General features: G+C 45.4%; 1 protein-coding gene across 6 annotated transcripts in view; it reads right to left on the reverse strand.

Moving 5' to 3' along the window:
• The window catches only part of PRRX1 (paired related homeobox 1), a 92,562-nt gene extending 72,905 nt beyond the window's left edge, over window positions 1-19,657 (reverse strand). For 3 of the 6 annotated variants that reach the window (XM_062192735.1, XM_062192737.1, XM_062192736.1), the window contains exon 1: window positions 18,888-19,655. In XM_062192735.1, the coding sequence (XP_062048719.1) occupies window positions 18,888-19,128 (241 nt within the window). In that variant the 5' untranslated portion in view covers window positions 19,129-19,655. Of the gene's footprint in view, window positions 1-18,887 lie in introns of all 6 variants that reach the window. The other 3 variants (XM_062192738.1, XM_062192733.1, XM_062192734.1) reach the window with 3 other exon arrangements.
• Window positions 19,658-20,649: the final 992 nt, after the last annotated feature.

The following is a 20,649-nucleotide window of genomic DNA, read 5'->3' on the forward strand; positions in this document are numbered from 1 at the left end:
TTGTTTATTGCTTGTTTCCAATGAGTATGTAAAATTTATGTGAAAAAGCAATTGATCTGTTTTGTTCACTGCTATATACCCAGCACCTACTGTAGTGTCTGGCACACACTAGGTACTCAAGACATTTGCCGATCATATGAAGAAGTAAGTGAGAGAAAGAAGGGGATAAAAGTGGAATGGGCTTTTCTGTCCTACAAACAGACTGGAATCTAGGCCTCCAGCTTTGTTGTATCAGCAAATCAGAAAACGAGGACATAAGGTAGCCAGGGTTTATTGATTATTTGCCCAGATGATAATCTGCTGTTTCCCATTCAGCTACTGTTACAGGTGATTTTTTTTCCTCACAGGGATTTCTAGACTACAGGAAGGAGCAGAACGATCAATGCACCAAAACCCCACTGGCACTCTTAAGAAAACCATGCAATGTGACCACATACTAAAGGGTGAGGCGAGAGCGCACACAAGTGCCTCATTCACAAAATGGAGCTGGAGGGCGACAGAGCGTTGGAGAAGGCTGCCCAGAGACTGATGCATCCAGTTCTAAATTTCCCCCAAGCATTGGTCCTATACCAGTAGGAAAGGAAGGGCTATCCTTTCTTTCTCACCATTGAGCCACAGAGCCACTTCCCTCCAGGAGGCAACCTTCTGGCTGTTCCCATGGAAACCACGGTTTTGCTATATCACACACTTAGGAATCTTTAGTGGCTGCCTTGGAATTTAATAGACTATTGCATTATGCAAATGAATTTCTAGTTTCAAACAGCAAAATTAGAAATGAATGCCTCACTCTTTCAAATGAAATCATAGACTTGACTTGAAAAAAATAAATTTATATTCATAATAAGAAAATCACCAGGTATTTTTCGCCTGCCCCTGCCTTTTTTTCCCAATGTTTTATAGTCTGGTATTAGACCTGGTGCAAATTGGGAGTTTGGTCCTATCTGTGAGGTAAGGTAGATCTCTACATGCCTGGTTCAATTGTTATTAGACTTTCAAGAGGTATTTCTAGGATTCTCATTTGGTAAGATTAGAACTCACAGGGGCTGGGTGGCCTGGTGAAGACCAAATTGCTGAGGAGAGCCATAGTCAAAATCAACTCCTCTCCCGCAGTAAATCTCTGTGGCTCACCCCAGTTTCTCCTCTAGGACTGTCTGCCCCCCCTTGTTGAAGGCTACTGAGCCCTGTAATTAACCTCAATTTGTCTGCTGAACTGACATCAAAGTCTCCAGTGCTATCAGGGGGTTTTCTTTGCAAATGAATCATCTTCTGAAGGGTTATTTCCATTCTGAAACTGGTAACCCCAATACACCGTCTGATACTGCAGTTTCAGTAGCTCTGTATTCCACTGAATTAATGCCACCAAAAAGTCATTCAACTCAACCACCTCCCTCCAGCTCGCTAGGATTGAAGGCTGAGAGGATAAAGAATTACAGTGTGCCAGAAGGTTGTAGCTTTATTGGTAACTGACTTCGAGGCTTAGCACAAGTTGCTAAGCTAGTTCTGAGTCTCAAAGCCCTATTTCTAAATTGGAGTGACAACACCTTCCACTCATCATGACTGAAAACATTAAGCAATGTAACTAGTAAAAAACACCCAGAAATGTGCTTGGGTCCAGGTTGGGTGTTCAGTACATCTTGATTTCTTTAACTCCTTTCTACCACTGAGAGACCAAAAGGCACTAGTTCAATGCAATCATTCCTGAGCTTTAGGGCCAAACACAAAATACGGAGACAAATGCAAAGTTCTCTTGCTTACATTTTACATAACCATGTGTTAATACGAATAGAACCATGTTTTACAGTTTCACTGTAGAAGTCAATCTCACATGGGAAATTATCTTTCCATGAAAGCATTATGCTTGCCACTCAGAAAACTGTATTTAAACCAGGAAGTCCAACTGTCTTTGGTAACTGTTTCCCCCAGGGGGAAACTCGTTGAGAAGGTGAGCCAGCCAGGATAGCTTTCAGGACAGGCACAACCAAGACCAGCATCTGCAAGGCCTGAAATATGGGATGTTATGACACTTCGTGAATTACTTCTGACGTACTTAATTATGCAACAACAAGATTTGCAGGAGCATAACCACATGGTTCCCCTGGGTAGGCTGCCAGTGTGTTCCACAAATGATTGAATATAAAACAAACAAGAGCTAACTGTGAATTATGAAGTTGTAATTCCACCAAGGGGGTTCCAGTGATGTCATAAACCACCAGAGCAAAGTTCATGTCACCAAAGGATCCCAGATGGGCTTAGCCGCCTGGAACTCAGTAGTGGTCTCTGCTACAGATGTGCCTTCAGAAAGACCCTCACCTTCGATTTTTACCCCTTCTCATCTCTGCAAGGGCCCTGCTTTCTTGTTCTCTTCCTCTGAGCTTTCTAGAATCACACTCATGCTGCTTTTCTAACTGTAGTCCTTTTTAATTAGTTCAATGGTCTGTCACTTAAGACAGACCAACAAGAACGGCTTTTGGATGGCAATCTATGACTACGTGTACTTCATTAGGAAAGAAAAAACCCTGATATTTCATAGAAAATTCATGTAGGACAAGAGTCCTGGGACATACCTGAAAAGAGGATTTTTAAAATATAACTTTAGTATTGCCAAGCCTGGGACCCCATTAATAGAATAAATTTAATTATCTTTAAGCAGGGTATACTTGGGGGCCGGTGCTGTGGTACTGTGGGTTAAAGCCACAGCCTGTAGTACCGGCTTCCCAAATGGGCACAGGTTCAAGACCTGGCTGCTCCACTTCCCATCTAGCTCTCTGCTATGGCCTGGGAAAGCAGTAGAAAATGGCCTAGGTCTTTGGGTCCCTGAACCTGCATGGGAGACCCAGAGGAAGCTCCTGGCTCCAAGATTTGGATCAGCTCAGCCCAGGCCATTGCGTTCATTTGGAGAGTGAACCAGCAGATGGAAGACCTCTCTCCCTCTCTCTCTGGCTCTACCTCTCTCTGTAACTCTGATTTTCAAATAAATAAAATAAATCTTTAAAAATTTAAAAAAAAATAAACAGGGTATATTTGGAAAAGTTATATTTGAATTCCAAATATAGCCTTCTTAAAAGTCAGTTTCTGAGAAAAATGATATATTAAAACTTAGCTTTATCATAACCCTAGCTACAGAATAAAAATTAACACACTCGCAAAATATTGGGAAAAATGAGTTTTATCAGCCTTCTGAAGGTAAGGAACTGCTTTGTAAGAAAAGCAGACGAGAAATCATGTAGCTTAACTTCCTAAATGTGCATACTATCAACAGAAAATTTACTTATTCTTAAACCTAAATTGCAAATACTTTTACCGTATGATTGATCACCACTTCTTTGATAGATAATTTATTTCTAGAATAAGTGCTGAGATAAGGATTATCTAAAATTAATCTTAGAATCTTTACACATAGCACCCAAAAGCTGCATCCTATTGTTTTTCTTGATTTTATGCAAAGAGTTCAGCATAGAGCCTAGTGAGTGCTGTATGTATTCCTATTTCTTTCTTGTTTGCTCAAAAATTCATTTATTCAGTAACTGGTTATTAAGCTGCCTATGATATGAAAAGTACCCTGATAAGTGCTCTAAAATGTAAAACATCCACATCTGTGCCTTTGTTTTCAAAGCTGTCTGTATCTGATGGAGGAGATAAGACTGACACTTAGGAAGAGTTAAAAAACAATGGAACACACAAGAGCCACTGGATATCACAAGGAAATACAGGACCTATATTCCATATCAGTTACTATCAAGCTGTACAGTGCACAAAAATCACCTGGGATATTGAAGATATTGAAATGCAATGTTTTGCGGATTCCAATTCACAAGGTGTGGGCGGAACCCTGGAATATATATATATATATATATTTTTTTTTTTTTTTGACAGGCAGAGTAGACAGTGAGAGAGAGAGAGACAGAGAGAAAGGTCTTCCTTTTCCATTGCTTCACCCTCCAATGGCCGCCGCGGCTGGCACACTGCAGCACACTGTGCTGATGCGAAGCCAGGAGCCAGGTGCTTCTCCTGGTCTCCCATGCAGGTGCAGGGCCCAAGCACTTGGGCCATCCTCCACTGCCCTCCAGGGCCATGGCAGAGAGCTGGCCTGGAAGAGGGGCAACCGGGACAGAATCCGGCACCCTGACAGGGACTAGAACCCGGTGTGCTGGTGCCGCAAGGCGGAGGATTAGCCTATTGAGCCGAGGTGCTGGCCAGCTAGAATCTAGCGCCGGCTAGAATCTATATTTTTAAGACATCTCAGTTTATTTTGATACAAAATAACCTGGCAACACAGTGAAGGCACAAAGGATTAGAGTGAAAGCACATTACAGAAAGAATCAGATGATCTTTTCTCTCTTCGTGAATTTTTCTTTAAATCATCATAAATGAACTGCATATGGGAGGGATATCAAAGAAAAAAAATGATGACGGGACTGGCACTGTGGCATAGCAGGTAAAGTCACCGCCTGCAGTGCCAGCATCCCATATGGGTGCTGATTCAAGACCTGGCTGCTGTACTTCCCATTCAGCTCTCTGCTATGGCCTGGGAAAGCTGTGGAAGATGGCCCAAGTGCTTGGGCCCCTGCACCCACGTGGGAGACCAGGAAGAAGTTCCTGGCCCCTGGCTTCAGATCAGCAAAGCTGGGGAGTGAACCAGCAGATGGAAGACCTCTCTCTCTCCCTCTCTGCCTCTCCTTCTCTGTGTGTGTGTAACTGTGACTTTCAAGTAAAATAAATAAATCTTTTTAAAAAAAATGATGACAACAAGGGCCAAAGGAAAAAGAAAGGCTCCATACTCTCTAAAGAACAATAACCCAGAGTTATCTAAATCCCCAACTAGAAACCCTACACCATAGGATAAAGCGTAGAAAGCATTTGTAGCAAACACGCACAAGCACTTCTTGTATCACAACTATTATTCCCAGCAAAGCTGTGCTCCTAATCTTCACCTAACATCCCTGAGCACCTTCAGGAGGTGAACCGCCTCCCTCTTAAGTAAGGCACATGGTGAACTGCTTCTTTCCCTAGACCACTAGCATAATAGCCTCACAATTAAATGTTGCCCAGATATACCCGTGGTAACTGGTTTTCTTCTCCTGTACCACAACTGTTAGTCATGCTAATCTATTAGCTAGGAGTGCCAGAGAGACTTAATTGTTTGATGGCTTGGCAAAATATAGAGTCCTGAATGCTTCATGATATAGAAATACAGTCTATATGTCTTCCAGGCTTTTCAAATTTCAAATGGATACATATTAAAACAAGTTACCCATCAAACTAATAACAAATGTTTATTTTACTCACCTGGTTAGGACATCTAAGTAGGAAAAGAGTGGTAATCTTATGTATGATTATAGTTAACATGGTGAATATTATTTAGGTACAAAATGTTAAACGAACCCCAGGGCAATTTCAGTGGAGTAATCAAAGTATTGTTATGTCAGAATTATTAATATTACAGAGAAACGAACATGGATGATCTCCTAGAAACTTACAATGTCAAGTCTGAGATACAGATACCTTGTGTTTTGACACCTTGTATCCTAAGTACATATCACATAATCGTCATAAAATTTAGAAGCTAAGTTGTCTTGTTCAGTTCCCATAAAGTCCACAAGTGGGAATGGTTGAAAGACCTACGCGACTGTTCTGTGCTGGACAGATGAAGGGGCTCTCCAAGGGGATGGTCTAGTCAGGAACTTCTGAGCCAGACTCCTGTCTGCCAGGTACTCAGGGTTGGGCCTCATGAGTGTCAATAAAAGTCCTGAGGCATCAGTTTCTAACTCCAATAAAAGATGAATACCTACTTGATCCCTCACTAAATAACATGCTGTAAGGATGTGACTTTCAGGCTGGCGCTGTGGCATAGTAAGTTAAGCATCCACCTGTGGTGCAGGCATCCCATATGGACAACAGTTCAAGTCCAGACTGCTCCTCTTCTGACCCAGCTTCCTGCTATGGCCTGGGAAAGCAGCAGAAGATGATCCAAGTGCTTGCAGCCCTGCACCCACACAGGAACCCTGGAGGAAGCTCCTGGCTGCTGGCTTAAGATTGGCCTGACTCCAGCTATTGTGGCCATCTGGGGAGTGAACCAGTGGATGGAAGACCTTTCTCTCTTTTTCTTCTCTCTGTCTATAACTATGCCTCTCAAATAAATAAATAAACAATATTAAAAAATAATAGTCAAAGAAAAAGTGTGACTTTTGGAGTATATTTCTAATTTCACGGACATTAAATGGACTAGGACATTGATTAACCAATCCTATGGAATACATATCCAACTCTGGAATAAATGATGCTTGTAGTGGAAGTGGATAATGGGAAGAGAGTAAGCATATATTTGAATGCCTTCAGTAGGAAGGGTAGTAGGTACCGGGCACTTCATTAACATTATCTCATTAAGCTATGATCCTATGTGATAGATATTAATATGTCAGGTCTACAGATGAGAAAATGGGATTCAGAAATTTGTCTAAATTCAATGAGCAAGTAAGTAGTGGGACTATAATTTAATATAGGATTCTCTGAATCCAAAGTAAAATACAAGGAAACTCCTAATGTCTCTAAATCTAAATTAAAGCTTCCTCATTTTTTGAAGGCTTGATATAAGCTTATTGAAGTACAGTCTTATTTTCTGATCTTTACCTGATAATTTAATTTAGAAACTTTTCCATTTGATCCCTTATAATAATGCCTGTTCTTGTAGCCCTGTATCTCCCAAATATTTTCAAATTTACAATCTCTGTTGGCCTACTACATTCCCATAAATAAATAGGTACAGAAGCCAATATCTACTTACAATGAAGAATATGGATCAGAGAAATTTTAAAAGATTGGTACAGTATAGCAATGTCTTATTAAGTAGCACACATATTCCTAGTATTGTTTCACCAGATAATAATGCATGTAAAAGAATGTGGCTGACAATAAAATAGAGGAATATGATCGAAAAAATTTAAAAAGCTTCAGAAGAGCAAGAGTCAATTCACTTCATAGTGGCCTGCTAAAATTCTCCAAGCCACAATTCTCTTAATGTGAAATGAAAACAATTATACCGGAGACACCTACTTAGAATTAGCTTTATAAAATAATGTGCATATGTTCTTAATGTTTGGGAAGTAGTTTCATAATTTATCTTTTGTATATTAATGAGTTTACCACTTATGACAAAATAAGTTATGAGTTTATGATTGGGGGAAATAATTAAATAAGCCAAAACTTTAATATATTAATTCAGTTAAAATGATGATACTTCAAAGCCTAACAGAATACAGGTTGAATTTCCTAGCTGCTCAAGAAGCCCTGAATAAAAGTAAATAAAAAATCCTAAACAGTCAGAAACCAGTTTTTCTCACTAAGACAAGTGAATGCTAAGATACAATTCAACTAGCCGTCCGTCTACTGAGTAAAAACAATCAGGCTGGGAAAAGTCCCCTTCCCCGAGGGAAGTTAAGAACAGATTGTACCAAACGTGCAGAGATAGGATTTTCTGTTTCTGTTGTCAGAAGGGAGTCAGTCTTTGAAATACGTCTAGCAAAACTGCAGATTTCAGTTCTATGATTAATGAACAAAATTATATTTTATTTCTTAAATGTGTTGAGGATTCATTCTGTGGTCTTCTCCCAATCTTGAGGATTAGAGCTGCCGAGCAGCACATCTGGTCTTAGGCAGGGAGCTCTCTGGGTGGTTCTCTTTCTCTACTCCCTGAGCAGCAGGCAACGTGGGGAACTGCAGAAACTTTTACTGAGCAAGCGTGCTTTTCAATACCCCAAAACAGCAGTTACGCTCTCTCGTCTCCCTTTCTGACAAGAAAGATTATGAAGATATCACTAATCCATCATTTAAAAAGTTTGTTTTATATGGTTTTATATCACCCATTAATACTTTCCTAAATAAAATATTTATATTCATTAGGCAAGTATTTTAATATCGGCTTGCCAGAGAATGACTGATTTTTAAATAAACATCATCATAATAATTTATATTTTTCCTGTAATTATCACTTTCAGTAAGAGCTCTGGGACTAGATTCCATGGATGGATAAATGCATTCTCTTCCCTGTTTTGTTTTGTTTTTTTTTTTTTTTTTTGATCAGTGCTTTTTCCTTTGACAAAACACACTGCCATATCTTGGAATATGTGACTATCCTACCTGCTCATCATTGTACAAGGTATAGAGAAATAAATGATGCTTTCCTCCTTTTTCTACATAAATATGTCTGAGACTTAAGGCATTTAATAAAGGAAAATTCAAGATCAAGGGATCAACAATAAGACAAAATGTCCAGTCTCCTTCAATATTTTCTCCCCCATTCATCCTGTGAGGTCTTCCTCACCAAACCAGGTAAAAACTGACTTTCAGAGCAGTAGTTCTCTAACTGTGGTCTAGGAAGACACATGCAGGCTTGTCCAATCTCAAAAGAGGACAAGTGCTCGTGCCTATGGAGGGTTCTCAGCTAGAGCAAGCAGAGAAGAAAAAGAAACTGCTCTGAAGGACTTGACTGCTAGAAATGGATCCACTGGAACTTGAGAAAGTTGAGAATTATCTGTAAGGCCATAGCTCTCGTACTCCTCTGGGAGCTTTTGTTGTTTGCATGTTTGTTTGTTTAATTTTTTTGATGAGAGCAAGTGGGTTAATGTTTATATAATTGCTTCACTGGGGGGAAACCCGATCTTTGAAAATGAAATGAAAAATTCCTCCCTTGATTAAAGAAAGTTCAGCAATCAAGAAGGTTAATAAAATGTAATCCAAAGTGGTGCAAAAATAAATAAAAAGAAATATTTTAACACCAAAATATTAACTGTATGTGTCCCATGGTGGTGAACCATAGGTGACTTTACTTTCTCATTTGAATTTTTAATGTAAAATAATGATTTTTTAAAATTACATATATATTACAAACTTAATGGAATTACTCTTATAATGTAAAAATTTACATGCAGCTAGAAATCACAAAATCAGTAGAGTCACACTGCACAAAAACAAATCAATCTATTTAATTAGTTCACCACAGCTATGCCACATGGTAGAATACACCCTCCCCACCAAAAGTTTCTTATCTTAAAAAAAAATCTCAACTTAATTTAGTGATCATAAAATATTTAGAAAGTAATCAGGATTAGGGAGGCACTGATTGCTTCTAGAGTAAGCAGGGAGGAAAGGGATTTTTGTGTTATGGAATTAAGTATCAGAGGTGTGATGGCATCAAAACCCTGGAAGTTAGCAAAGGTAGGCTTGCAAAAAGAGGCACAAAGCGAGGATATTTTAGCTAAGAAGTCAGAGAAACAGAAACAAGACCAGGGCATTTACAGAAATACACCAATCTAGCTAGCACAAGAGGGAATGGTAGGAAAACAGTTCCCACTTGAACTTGTATGTGTGCTCAGCCAAACTGCTGGAGCAGGGATAGAACTATAGACTATATAGTGTGATTAAAAAAAAAAAAGCAGGGTAAACAATTCCATCTTAATGGATAAATGAATGAAAAGTGATTTGCAGATCTAAGAAGAGGGAAGAGCTTTGATTCTTAAACAACATGTTTGTAGGAAGAATTAGCATTTTTATTCAGTCATTCAACAAATGCCAGACTTCTGAGGATCTATTACCCAAAGGCAGAGGAAGACAAACAGGGATTCATGGGTTAGAAGAGCAGCAGGGCATTTCAGGTGAGAACTGGCAGATTACAATACATTCAACTGGTTTTAGAAGATAACCTGCAGAGAAATGGAGATAGATTAGACAGAGTCACAAAGGAAAGAAAGTCAGACAAGTCTGAAATGTCTGAGCTCTGTACCTACATGTTGTCATATAGAAGAGCAAGGAAAACCCCAAGAGGATCATCTTGAAAGGAGCTCACTAGCTGCATCTTTTTATTATTGTTGACATTGAAGTACTTTTGTGGCATTCAAATGGAAATGCCAAAGAGGTGACTGCAAATATGGATCTGCAGTGTGGATAATGGAGAGTCTTGAAGCTATGAACTGGGAGTCACTGGTGTACAGAGGAGTACTGAAATGCTGGGCCTAACAGATGAGTCCTAGGCAAAGTATAAAGTGGGAAAGATATGGCCAAGTCTCTACTACTATGCTAGATAAGAAAGGCCTTCAGCTGAATACAGGGTGCTCATTCCATCCCTTAATACACATTAACCACACACAGGCAGCAGCTTGGCAGCCATCCTAGTAGTATATGACTGCTGTAATCCTGACCAGTATTTAGGGAAGTAAGTAACAATATTCACAATGATTTAATATTACTTCCCAATCTGAATTAATAGTGATATATGAAAATCTCCAGGTAAAAAGATTTGGATTCAACACATATTTCCACTGGAACTTTCAATGCCATATGTTTATGAGTTACTTGAAAAAGAAATAGAAAGATAACCACACTCCCTAAAAAGTCTCTAACCAGACTATTAAGAAATGAATTGGCGGAGAGGAAAAAGACATGTAGATACTAGTATTTTACAAATATTAAGCTTATCAGTCCTCTGTTTTACAGTGGATTCTAAAAACAGCATTTAGGGAGCCTGTGAGGCCTGCAGGTCCAAGTTTCCTCTGTACCACTCAGATCTTAGACAGACAGTGGGGGCCAAAGTGGTGCAAAGGAGAAACTGGACACAACACAAAGACTGGAGGCTGGGACACTGATCCCCTCCTCACCCACCAGGTCTAAGCTGATCATACCAAGCCCTTTGCACATTAGCACTGAATCTGTGTGGAAAATACATGGAAATGGGACCAGGCCAGCATTGTAGCATAGTGGGCAAAGCTGCAACCTGTGACGCTGGCATCCAAGATGGGCACCAGTAAGAACCCTGGCTGCTGCACGTCTGATCCAGCTCCCTGGCAATGTGTCTGGGAAAGCAGCAGAAGATGGCGCAGGTCCTTGGGCTGCAGCCACCCACATGGGAGACGCGAAAAAAGCTCCCAGCTTCAGATCAGCCCACATCTGGCCACCGGGGCCATTTAGGGAGTGAACCAGCAGATGGAAGATCAATATCTTTCTCTCTCTCTGTCTCTGTCTCTCTCTCTCCTATTTATACCTTTGCCTTTCAAATAAATAAATCTTTTAAGAAGGAAAGATGGAAGGAAGGAACCTGGAAACTAGAAAACACAGTTTTCTGCATTTACCTGAAGTGCTAGCTGGGTGTGACACTTTGCCCATAGTCAAACTGATTCAACGTAGCACACCCTGTCTCAAATTCTGATTGAGTTGAGCCCCTTGGCCTTCAAATTTTATATGTGAATGCTCTTTGAAGAGACTTGGACTCCTCAATCTATATTTGGAGCACTGAAGAGTACCATTTGTTTTGATACTTATTTATAACCACACCACCTTCCAGGACCATGAGGTTCTTTAAAATATCATGACATGACTGATGATGAAAAATTATGTGAAAGGGGTGAATGTTCTTATTCTCAAACACTTGTGGGAAAGCAATTTCCCCCACAGTTCTGGCTTCATGCTTCTGTTTCTAGTAAACACCCAGCTCAGGTTATCTTGGAAGCTGTACATTAACCACCACCTGTGCTAAGAGGGCCAATTATTCATTCAGCCAGTTTGTTGCTGCTAGTGTTGACTTGTCACGTTGGACCCCAGTGTCAGAGAGGAAGGGAAGCAGATAATCCGAAAACGCACACAGGAGGTTAAGAAGTTATCTTCCTGTGTCCTGTATGTCTCTTGAGACTCCTACCCTAAAGGGAGAATCTGTGAAGCCCAGGAGTCAGACCTGGGGATTGGATGTGATTTGGGGTTTCCACATTGCAGGCACACAAATCTTAGAGAGGTTACTGTTCTCCCTGTAGACAGAGGGTGACCCCAACCCCAGGGCCCAACTCCAGGGCCCCAGGTTCTCTGACCAGGTGCTATGGGCATTTCTGTGCCAATGTCACAGCATTTCACTAACACCAGCTAGATCTCCGTCTCTCAAATCTGTCCCTCTCTTTTCAAATCCTCCAGTTCCTTTGTAGAAAAAAATCATATGCACCTCTGCTGGGCAAACCTTCTCCTTCCCCTACAGAACCTAGGCATCAGTTCTAGCATCTCCAACCTCCACCTTAACCACTGACTTCAGGTCTCTGGTCCCACTCCCTCCCGCCCCTGGCTGCTCACCCTAGACTCCTAACCACCCTCATTTCAAAGGAGGAGAGGACCTTAGGGCCCACCAGATACCTCCACGTTTCTCTTAAAACACATATGTGCAGCCTATGTTCACATAGTTCCTGAAGTGTCTTCATGCTACTGATAGGCTCCGTGTTTTGCTACTTGTGTAAAGACATCTTTCGGCTCGACAGTCTCTCTCCTGCCCCAGTCTAAGAGTTTCTAAAGGCAGGGCAGGCCCCAACCCCAGACTGAAGGGCTGTTTTGTCCGGGGAGGGCACGGAAGAGCCCCTGTGGCTAACCTCGTTGGCGCATTCCACCCCACGGTAAACTGCGCCGATGCAGCGGCGTTCCGCCCAAAGGGTGGAGGTGGACTGGGGGTATTCGCGTCTTTATCCCGGCGAAACGGAACGTGCACGCCAAGGATACTGTGAACAGTATGTTGAAGGTTAAAATTGCTCAGTGAGTTAATTCTTCCACGACCTATCCCACCGCCACCCTGGCTCCTTCCAACGAAGGTGATATTTAAAACAAAACAAGACAAAACCCTGCCATTCGACCCCCATTGCGAGCTCCATTCCTGCATCACTCATTTGCAAATATTAGCACAAACACAAACAAAATAGGAGAAGGTGGACTCCTCCTTGTCCCATTTCATAATACGGATCCGGAGGATTCAAATATGCACATTTCAAATTCGTTTGGGCTGAAATCTGATGGAACCAACAGTGATCAAACAAGCTCCCAAATTCTTGGGAATTAGGGTTTCCTTACGACTTGATATTGCAGAAGGGCTAAGACACCGGTACTCAGAGAATGTAATCTGATCATAACTCAGATCTTACTCCTGTATTTGAGAACTCAGATGAGGGGCAGCAGAATTGTTTGTCCCTTGACTCTTCCGAGAAGTCACTCATGAATGTGATTAGTTTGCTCTGACATCCGTTCTTTACTTTCGTCCATACATTTCCTTAACCAACCATCACTTATATCTTTTGTCCCATCCCTACCCTAAAGAGGCTGTCACCGCTATAATCGAATTCTTAGATATTTTTTCATTAGGCAAAGTGGTTCCAGCGCAAGTGAAATACAGTATTTTGTTTTAACTCTTAAGCCTAATACCGATCACTCATAATTATCTTTGTGACTACTTTCTTAAGACTCTGCACTAAGCCAGCCAGATGAGGATGCCACAAGTCAGACTCTGATGGAGATGTCTTCCTCAAGAACTTCCACACCGAAAAACAAACTTGCAGACCTCAAACTCCGATGACCGATCCTCCTCCGCCTTCTCCACCGCGCATCTCCGCATTTACCGATTTAATAAGAAACGGTGCTTAGAGAGGAGGGGGTGGTGGCAGTTTGCTGATATTACTACAGTTTGCGATTGTCAGTCTTTAGTGAAGTGTTGGTTAGCTGGCGTGCACTGAGCTATTTGGTTTTTCAAGCATCCAAATTCTTGTAGATACATAACGATGCTGTTAACATATGCATTCTCTTTATCTTGTTGGGAAAAGAAGTTAAGGGACGCCAGAATGGGGGGGAGTAGCGATCCAGCCAGCACCAAAGTAAACCACAGAACCCACCAACAGAGCACCCAGTTGGGTCACTCTAGTATGCACACAGGTAGTTCTGTAAATGTTTGGAAGCCAAATGGCCCCTTATCCAAATATTTCTTGTAAATGTCTCTCTCTAGCTCCAAGGACGATTCCGAAGGTCCTGTCGATTAAACTTACTAGAATAGAGGATGCTGAGGCCCTGTGGCGTATTTCTTCTTGGGATGAGGGATACTCTTTACAAAAAAGAAAAAAAAAGAAAACTTTTCCATCACCTGCAAGAAAAGTAAGTACAAGGCAAGCCTTATCTCCTCTACAAACATACTCCTGATTTCAAAAAGTTCTTTCTCCATCATTTTTAAGTTTTTTTTTTAAATGCACGTTCCCGGAGCAGTTGAAAATGGGCACTTCTGGCACAAACTTTTGCAACAACCGGGTACCGGTGGCCCTAACGCCACTGCCATGGAGGAAGGTTCTCCAGGAGCTAGGGCTCTGCGTTGGTGGCCTGACCGGCAGATGCGGGGAGCAGGTAAACAGAGTATAGGAGAGGAATTGTAAAAGAAGCACGCCTTTTAAAATAAAAAATCAAGCTCAGCTACCCTCGTGGTTGAAAATATACTGCTGTCATTCGGCGGAAAAGGTCCTGGAGGTGGCTAAAAGCGGGGAGTGGCGTCCGAAGCTCGGATCCGCGCCGATCCTTGTCGGCGGTATGGGAAGGCATCGCTGCTTCTAAACGAGCTTTTTTCCGCAGGGAGCATAAGAGAGCTGACACCTTGTTGGAGATGGTATTTTCTCTCGTGTGGTGAAATATAAAATGACGAACTACAAGGAGCCGACGGCCGAGCGCTGTGACCTGAGCGCATCTGGGCAAGGTTGCGGATCCAAAACGCAGAGCTGCGCCGCGTCAACGGCGAGGGAGACGCCTGGGACACGCACGGTGGGGGCAGTGACCCACTATCTTCCAGAACTGGGGGGTCTGGAGCCCCAGGAAGTACTGGCACCCTGGAGCCTGGAAAGGTACATGTCTCCCTCCCTAACACTTCAAATTCTAAGTCGCCTTTCACCGCACAGCGGGCAAGTCGCTGGACTGTCTATGTCTCCAAATTTTTAAGAGAGGCCACCCAAACCCTCCGCTTGTAAAAGAAACAGGGATTCACCATTTCTTCTCTGGGAACTCACGGACCACTCTTGATGCTGGATTTCAACCTTCCGGCCTCCACAAAGAGACAAATCTCCAGGCTACCACCAAAACAATATATTATATTGGCTCCCCTCCTGAATCTAGATCATTGAGGCCCAAATTCGAGTTCTGACTGCCAGCACGGGCTTGAGTCCCAGGGTGGTGCCGCGTAAGAAAATGTCTGGCGCCTCCGCTTTTGCAAACGCTGAGACTCTAGGGGGATTGATATCACTCAGATGCGAATTCCAACGGGGGAGTGCTCTAGAAAAGGCGCTCTCCCCGGCGTTTCTCTGGCGAAGAGAAGTGGGCAGAGCTGCGCCCGCGAGAGTGCGGCTGGTGGAAAGGGCGGGCGAGTCCCTCGAAGCCGGCTTACACCTCTCGCTTTGTGACAAATCGATTTCCCGCGCCGCTGTTCTGCCTTCGCATCCCGCCGCGGCCCGGGGCCCAGCTGCGCCTGGTGCCCGCTTAGCACCGGCTTGTGAGGGTGTGCGTCCGCGCGCGCGTGTCTAATTGACTTTCCGTCTACCTTTTTATGACTACATGTGTTTCCAACAAAAGGTCTAATAAGGACAATCTGGTTTCACTAATTTAGAGGTTGGGAATGTGGAAGGCGGGCTTTTTTTTTTTTTTTTTAAGAGTTTGCAGAAGTTCAGATTAAGAAATGACAGAGGGATGCACTGTCCTCCTAGGAGCTGGTCTGCCTGTTTTTATGACTTACTCCCCTATCCCCGCCCAGACTCCCTCTATCCACCGCCAATACTGCTGGATCCTCACAGTGTTCAAGAACCATCTCCTTTAACTCCTAAGATAGTTGAAGCCAGCAGTTTGAGACATTCACTGGTGTGGGACAATTAGTAAAAGGAGAAAGAAGACAGACAAGAGAGAGAAAAGTGGCGGTGAATATCAACCAAGGAAGGGAAGCAGGATGGGAGAGTGAGGAGGATCAGCGGGATTCGCTCATCTGGGACAAGCTAGCTCCTCTCTGCTACACTCAGCCCCTCTCCCGCCCGCTGTAATCAAACATTTTGCAAAATTAAGAATTACACAAGGTGCACCTGGAGTCTGTTTTGCTACTTTCTACTAAAGCTGGAAAGGGCAAGGATACTGAGGTTCTATGTGGCTAGCAGAGTTAAAGGCATCTTTGCAATGTTCCCCATCTCTTGCAGATGTTATAGTTCCCAGATTTACAGAGAGCAGCAAGGAGCTGGGATTCCTGCTCCACCCGTCAATCTCTTGCAGCCAGGACCCCTGCTCTAGCCTTCCTCTGCCACAAGACTCCCCTCTTTCCTGATTCACTGCGTGCGAGCCTCGGTGCCCACGATGGGCTGGAGGCCTTACAGCCTCCAGGGATCTTGCCTGCCCAGTAGCACACAACACCGCACCTCAGTGAAAGCCCAAGTGTTAGGGAGGACGGTCCCCCTCGAACGAACGGCTGCTCTCACGGGGTTCTTCAGACCCAGGTTTCTCCTGCGGAAGGGTGGGAAGAGATGGAGAAAACGCTGCTTCTAAGAGCAGCAAACTACTTGTTAGACAAATGGGCCTCCTGGCCATCCCTGGGAAGCAAGGCCTAGCATGGGTGTGCATGCATGGTTGGGTGAGTGTGTGTGTTCGCAAGGATTTCCTGGACACTTTCCCCAGTCCCAGGAGCTGGTCGCTTCGTCCCCATTATTTCTCTCTGTCTTGGTGTCTCCTTCAGAAGCTGTCTAGTGACATCTTTCTGCAGGTCGTCTGCTCCCTGGTTGGCTTTTGAGGCTCAGTTTCTTATCGCGGCTCTCTCTATACAAAGCCTCTGCACTGACAATTCAGATGTGGTTTGGTGTATCCTCCGCTGGGTTCCCAGAGTCTTGGTCCCTTCTCCTGGGACACAGGGGTCCCCAGCTCATGGAGAGCATCCATGAGTGCCCCACTGGACGCCCGTGAGTGGCACAGCTTCAGAGCCAAGGCGGCGCCAGGCCTCAAGCCTCCAGGCGCGATTCACCAGCCACCCCCCTCCCCCATGGCCTCCAGGCCTCCCAAGCACTGTGCGCTTTCTCAAATCTGCTCAGAGGCACTGCCCAGCCGGCTTCCTGGGTCCTGCCTGCTCTGTACCCACTACAAGGCCGTGACAAACCACAAATCCTGAGCTCTCTATTTGTGGCGTTCACTTGATGCCAAACAACGGGCCCTGTCCGCATACCTCCAGTATCCGATGCCCACCGCGGCTGGCCTGGGCCGACCGCCTGGGGTTGCTGAGGCCCTGGGCCTTCACCCTGGTTTTTCTAGCCTCCTAGGAACAAAACAACACGATATCCGTTCTCCTGCCTAGTCTGGTCTTCCTCACAGTAATTTCTCCCGCGGTACTGTTCTCTGTTGTGGGCTGTGTCTCCAGTTCTCCGAAAAGTGATAAATATTGGGATTAATAATGAGTAAAGGATAACCAGGAATGGCAAAATGTGCAGACTTGGTGAAACTGAGGTTTGCAATACTAGACTCTGCACGTTTTGGATGTTTTGTGTTTTCCCCAGTAAAACGTTAAAAAAAAAAAAGAAAGAAAGAAAAGAAATGGCATTTCGCAATGCATTTTGTTCGACTTAAAATGCTTATCCAAACACTTAACTCATGCTGCTGGCGTGTGCGGCGGTAGCAGCTCAATGTCTGTGCCTGTGAGCCTTACCTAGGACCTGGGGTCACTGACTGGATTCCGCAGAGTTTGCACACAGACTCTAGGGAAAGGTCAAGGCCAGATCTCCTTGGACAGCCTGTTTCGCCCTCTGTATAAGTGCACGGAACACCAAAGGGGACATAGGCCTCGATCTAAGGAAGCAGGGCAAGGGGCTTGTGCCCTGCATGCCAGGGGCTCTCCGTCCAGCTTTAGCTGGCCCGCCGGGCTCCCCACACTGTGCCCAGGCCCAGTCTTCCAGCTGTTTCTGAGTCCCTTCGCGTTCCCGTGTTTGTTTTCTGAGAGTCTGAGGTGGGTATTGTCTTGTGAGAATCTGAATAGTGTTGAGTCCCCTGGGTCCACGGGTTCCAAATTAGAAGACAACACAGCGACGGGTAAATAAGGACATGGAAAGCATTTGCCCTCGTTTTAGAACTTCTGGAGGTTCGGCCTCCTGCAACGTCGAGGAGAGGAGGGAGTATCTACGTGCGTCTGGCCCCTGTCATCTGCGATAAGGAAGGTGGCAGATCTACTACACACACCTGCAGTCGCGTTTTCAAGGCCCGAGGCGAGACTTTCATGGGGTAGATGAACTACCCCATGTAGAGTGTACTTTTCTGGAGATTAGCAACCAACAGGAAAAACTCTTCCAATGTGAAACTCCACCGCCTTGAAGCCAGTGCTCCCCCGATACTTCTCTCCTGCACGGGATGGTGCGCGATAGGATCTCGCGTTTGAACACGCCAGTCCCCTTGCGTCTGCGGAATTTGTCCCCAGTCAATAGAGCTTTTGAATCTGCCTCCAACCCTTTTGCAGGTGGAGGCGACAGCAGGGGGCAGAGAGCAGCTCCCGCGGCTGGGGCTGGGCGTTGCGCGCGGCCTCCCCAGCGAGCCCGGCCTCCCTCGAGTGCCTGGGCGCGCAGCCGGAGCAGCGCGGGTCCCGCTCCCCTTGCGCGGTGCCCTCCCCGCGAGCCCGCTTTGGACAACCAGGGACAGGGAAGCCCTTCCCCGCCGACTGAGCATCTGTAACCCGCTGGCTTTCGAGTTGGCGTCGCAGCAGAACCCTTTCCCCAGCCCCGCCTGCGGGACAAGCCGTCAGCCGCACTCGCCTGAGACCCAGGCACAGCCGGGTCCGTTAAGGCAGGAGACGGCGGAGCGCAGCGTCTGTGCCACGCACTGCTGGGCTTCGGAGCGCCCCCCGGCCTGTGAGCCTCTCCCCGACCTCCACCTCCGCCGAGCCCTTTTTTTCTCATCTCTTTTCCCCTGACGTGCAACAGGCACTTCCTCCGGAGACTGCCAGCCCCTCTCCCGGTTCGCCCCCCGCCGCCCAGTTTCTCCTCGGGGTCCTGAGGGCTCCCGCAGCCCCTACCCGGGCCCCCGCCCTCTGTTCCGGGCACACACCCCGCGGGCATGCGCCCCTCACTCACTGTCCTGCTGCGGGGTGTCGCTGCCGCTGGTGAGTCCCGGCGATTCCAGCAGGCTCCGGCCCGCCTCGCCCACGCTCTCGTCCGCCTGTGCCGCCACCATGTCCCCGGCTTCCTCCAGGTCTAGCAGGTGACTGACGGAGAAGTTCTTTTTCGCCTGCAGGGTGTCGAGGTTGCCGGGGCTGTCCAAGCGGCCGCCCAGCGCCGGCTGCCGCTCCAGAACGTGCCCGTAGCTGGAGGTCATGGTCTCCCCCTCCAATCCCACCCACCCCCCTCTTCCCGCTCGAATCAACACCAAACGCTGTGGGCGCGAGGGGGGAGAGGAGCCGAGTGGGGATAGAAGAGGGGGGAGTGGAGAGAGAGACAGAGAGAGAGGAGAGAGAGAGGAAGAGGGAGGGAAGGAGAGGAAGGCCAAAAAAAAAAAAAAAAAGTGGAAAAGAGGGCGGGGGACCCCCTTCTGCAGAGCAGAGCAGCCTTGGGCAGCCTCGGTTGGCTTCCCGAGGCCAAGTCCGGCGCGGTCCAAAGAGATAATCCACACCAAAAAATAAAAGTAAAAAGCCACCCTATGTTCAAGTCAGTGAGAGGGAAAAAAAATCCCTTCCAACTCTCCAAAAGCGTCCACACGCACGCACTAAAAATAATAATGAGAGCGAGAGAAGAAAGGGGAGGCCAGCCGGTGGGGGGAGTCAGGCAAACAGAAGAAGAGAGAGAAGGGGTGGGAGAGAAGAATCAAAGTGGGGTTGTTTCTTTTCTTTTTTTTTTTTTTAAGAAAAAAAAAAAAAGAGGTTAAAGAAGTTATTCCCAGGCAAGAGTTCAAGCACCAACAGAAGGCTTGTTCCAGCTTTAAAACATCTTCAAGAAAACGTGTTCCCCTCTCTGCACTCCTGTGGATTCTCAGGAGTGACTAAAGTTTCAGGAGGAGAGGGTGATGTCTTGCAGATGTATTAGAGAGCAGGATTCTCACTTTACTTTTCGTAAGGAGCAAAAAAAAAAAAAAATTAAAAATAAAAAAACGAGGGCTTCAGGCGTCCGAGGGAGGGTGGCGGCGGCTCCCCCCTTTCCCTGCTCCGCGCCCCCTCTTCTAGCCGGGCTCCTTTTCCCTTCTCAGTTGGATCAAGAAGCTCTCTGGCACTTCAAAAGGCACAAACTGGCATGCAGAGGAGGCTTTGTAGGGAATACAAGAAAATTGGAGACCCCTGGGAGGGCAGATCTCGACTTAATAGGAGCCTGTAATTACGTGGCAAAGCCTTTGTGCCGAGCCTGACGTTTCACAGACCCCCTTTCTCCACCACAATCTCCTTCTTCCTCCTTTCCCTCCGACCAAAAAGCAGTCTGATTAAGAAAACCCCCTTTGCCAACATCAGAGCAGGAGAGAAAGGCAGAGGGAGGGAGAGAGGGAGGAGGGAAGGCAAAGGGAGGGAGGAGAGCGGAGAGCCCCTTCGGATTTTAAAGTCAAGGTCTAATTATCATTTCCCTGCAAGAGTATCGCCGGCAGAGAGGACTAACTGAAACCCACAGTCACTTCAAACGGGCTGATTATTTTGCTTCGCTTCGGCATTAACTCCTCCAGATTTGTTTAAGATCCTGTTGGAAAATCTTATTTGCATGTTTTGATAACAGCTGCGGGGAAACTTGTTGGAAAAAATCCACCACTATCACAATCAAATTTGCTTCTCCCTTTCCTCCCGCTTTCTCCTCCCCTTAAGGTCTCCTGCTGCTCTCACAGTTTTTGGAGGGGAGTGCAGCGGCGAGAGTAGGCGCACGA

The sequence above is a fragment of the Lepus europaeus genome, chromosome 5, assembly GCF_033115175.1.
Source record: "Lepus europaeus isolate LE1 chromosome 5, mLepTim1.pri, whole genome shotgun sequence".
NCBI classification, from domain to species: Eukaryota; Metazoa; Chordata; class Mammalia; order Lagomorpha; family Leporidae; genus Lepus; species Lepus europaeus.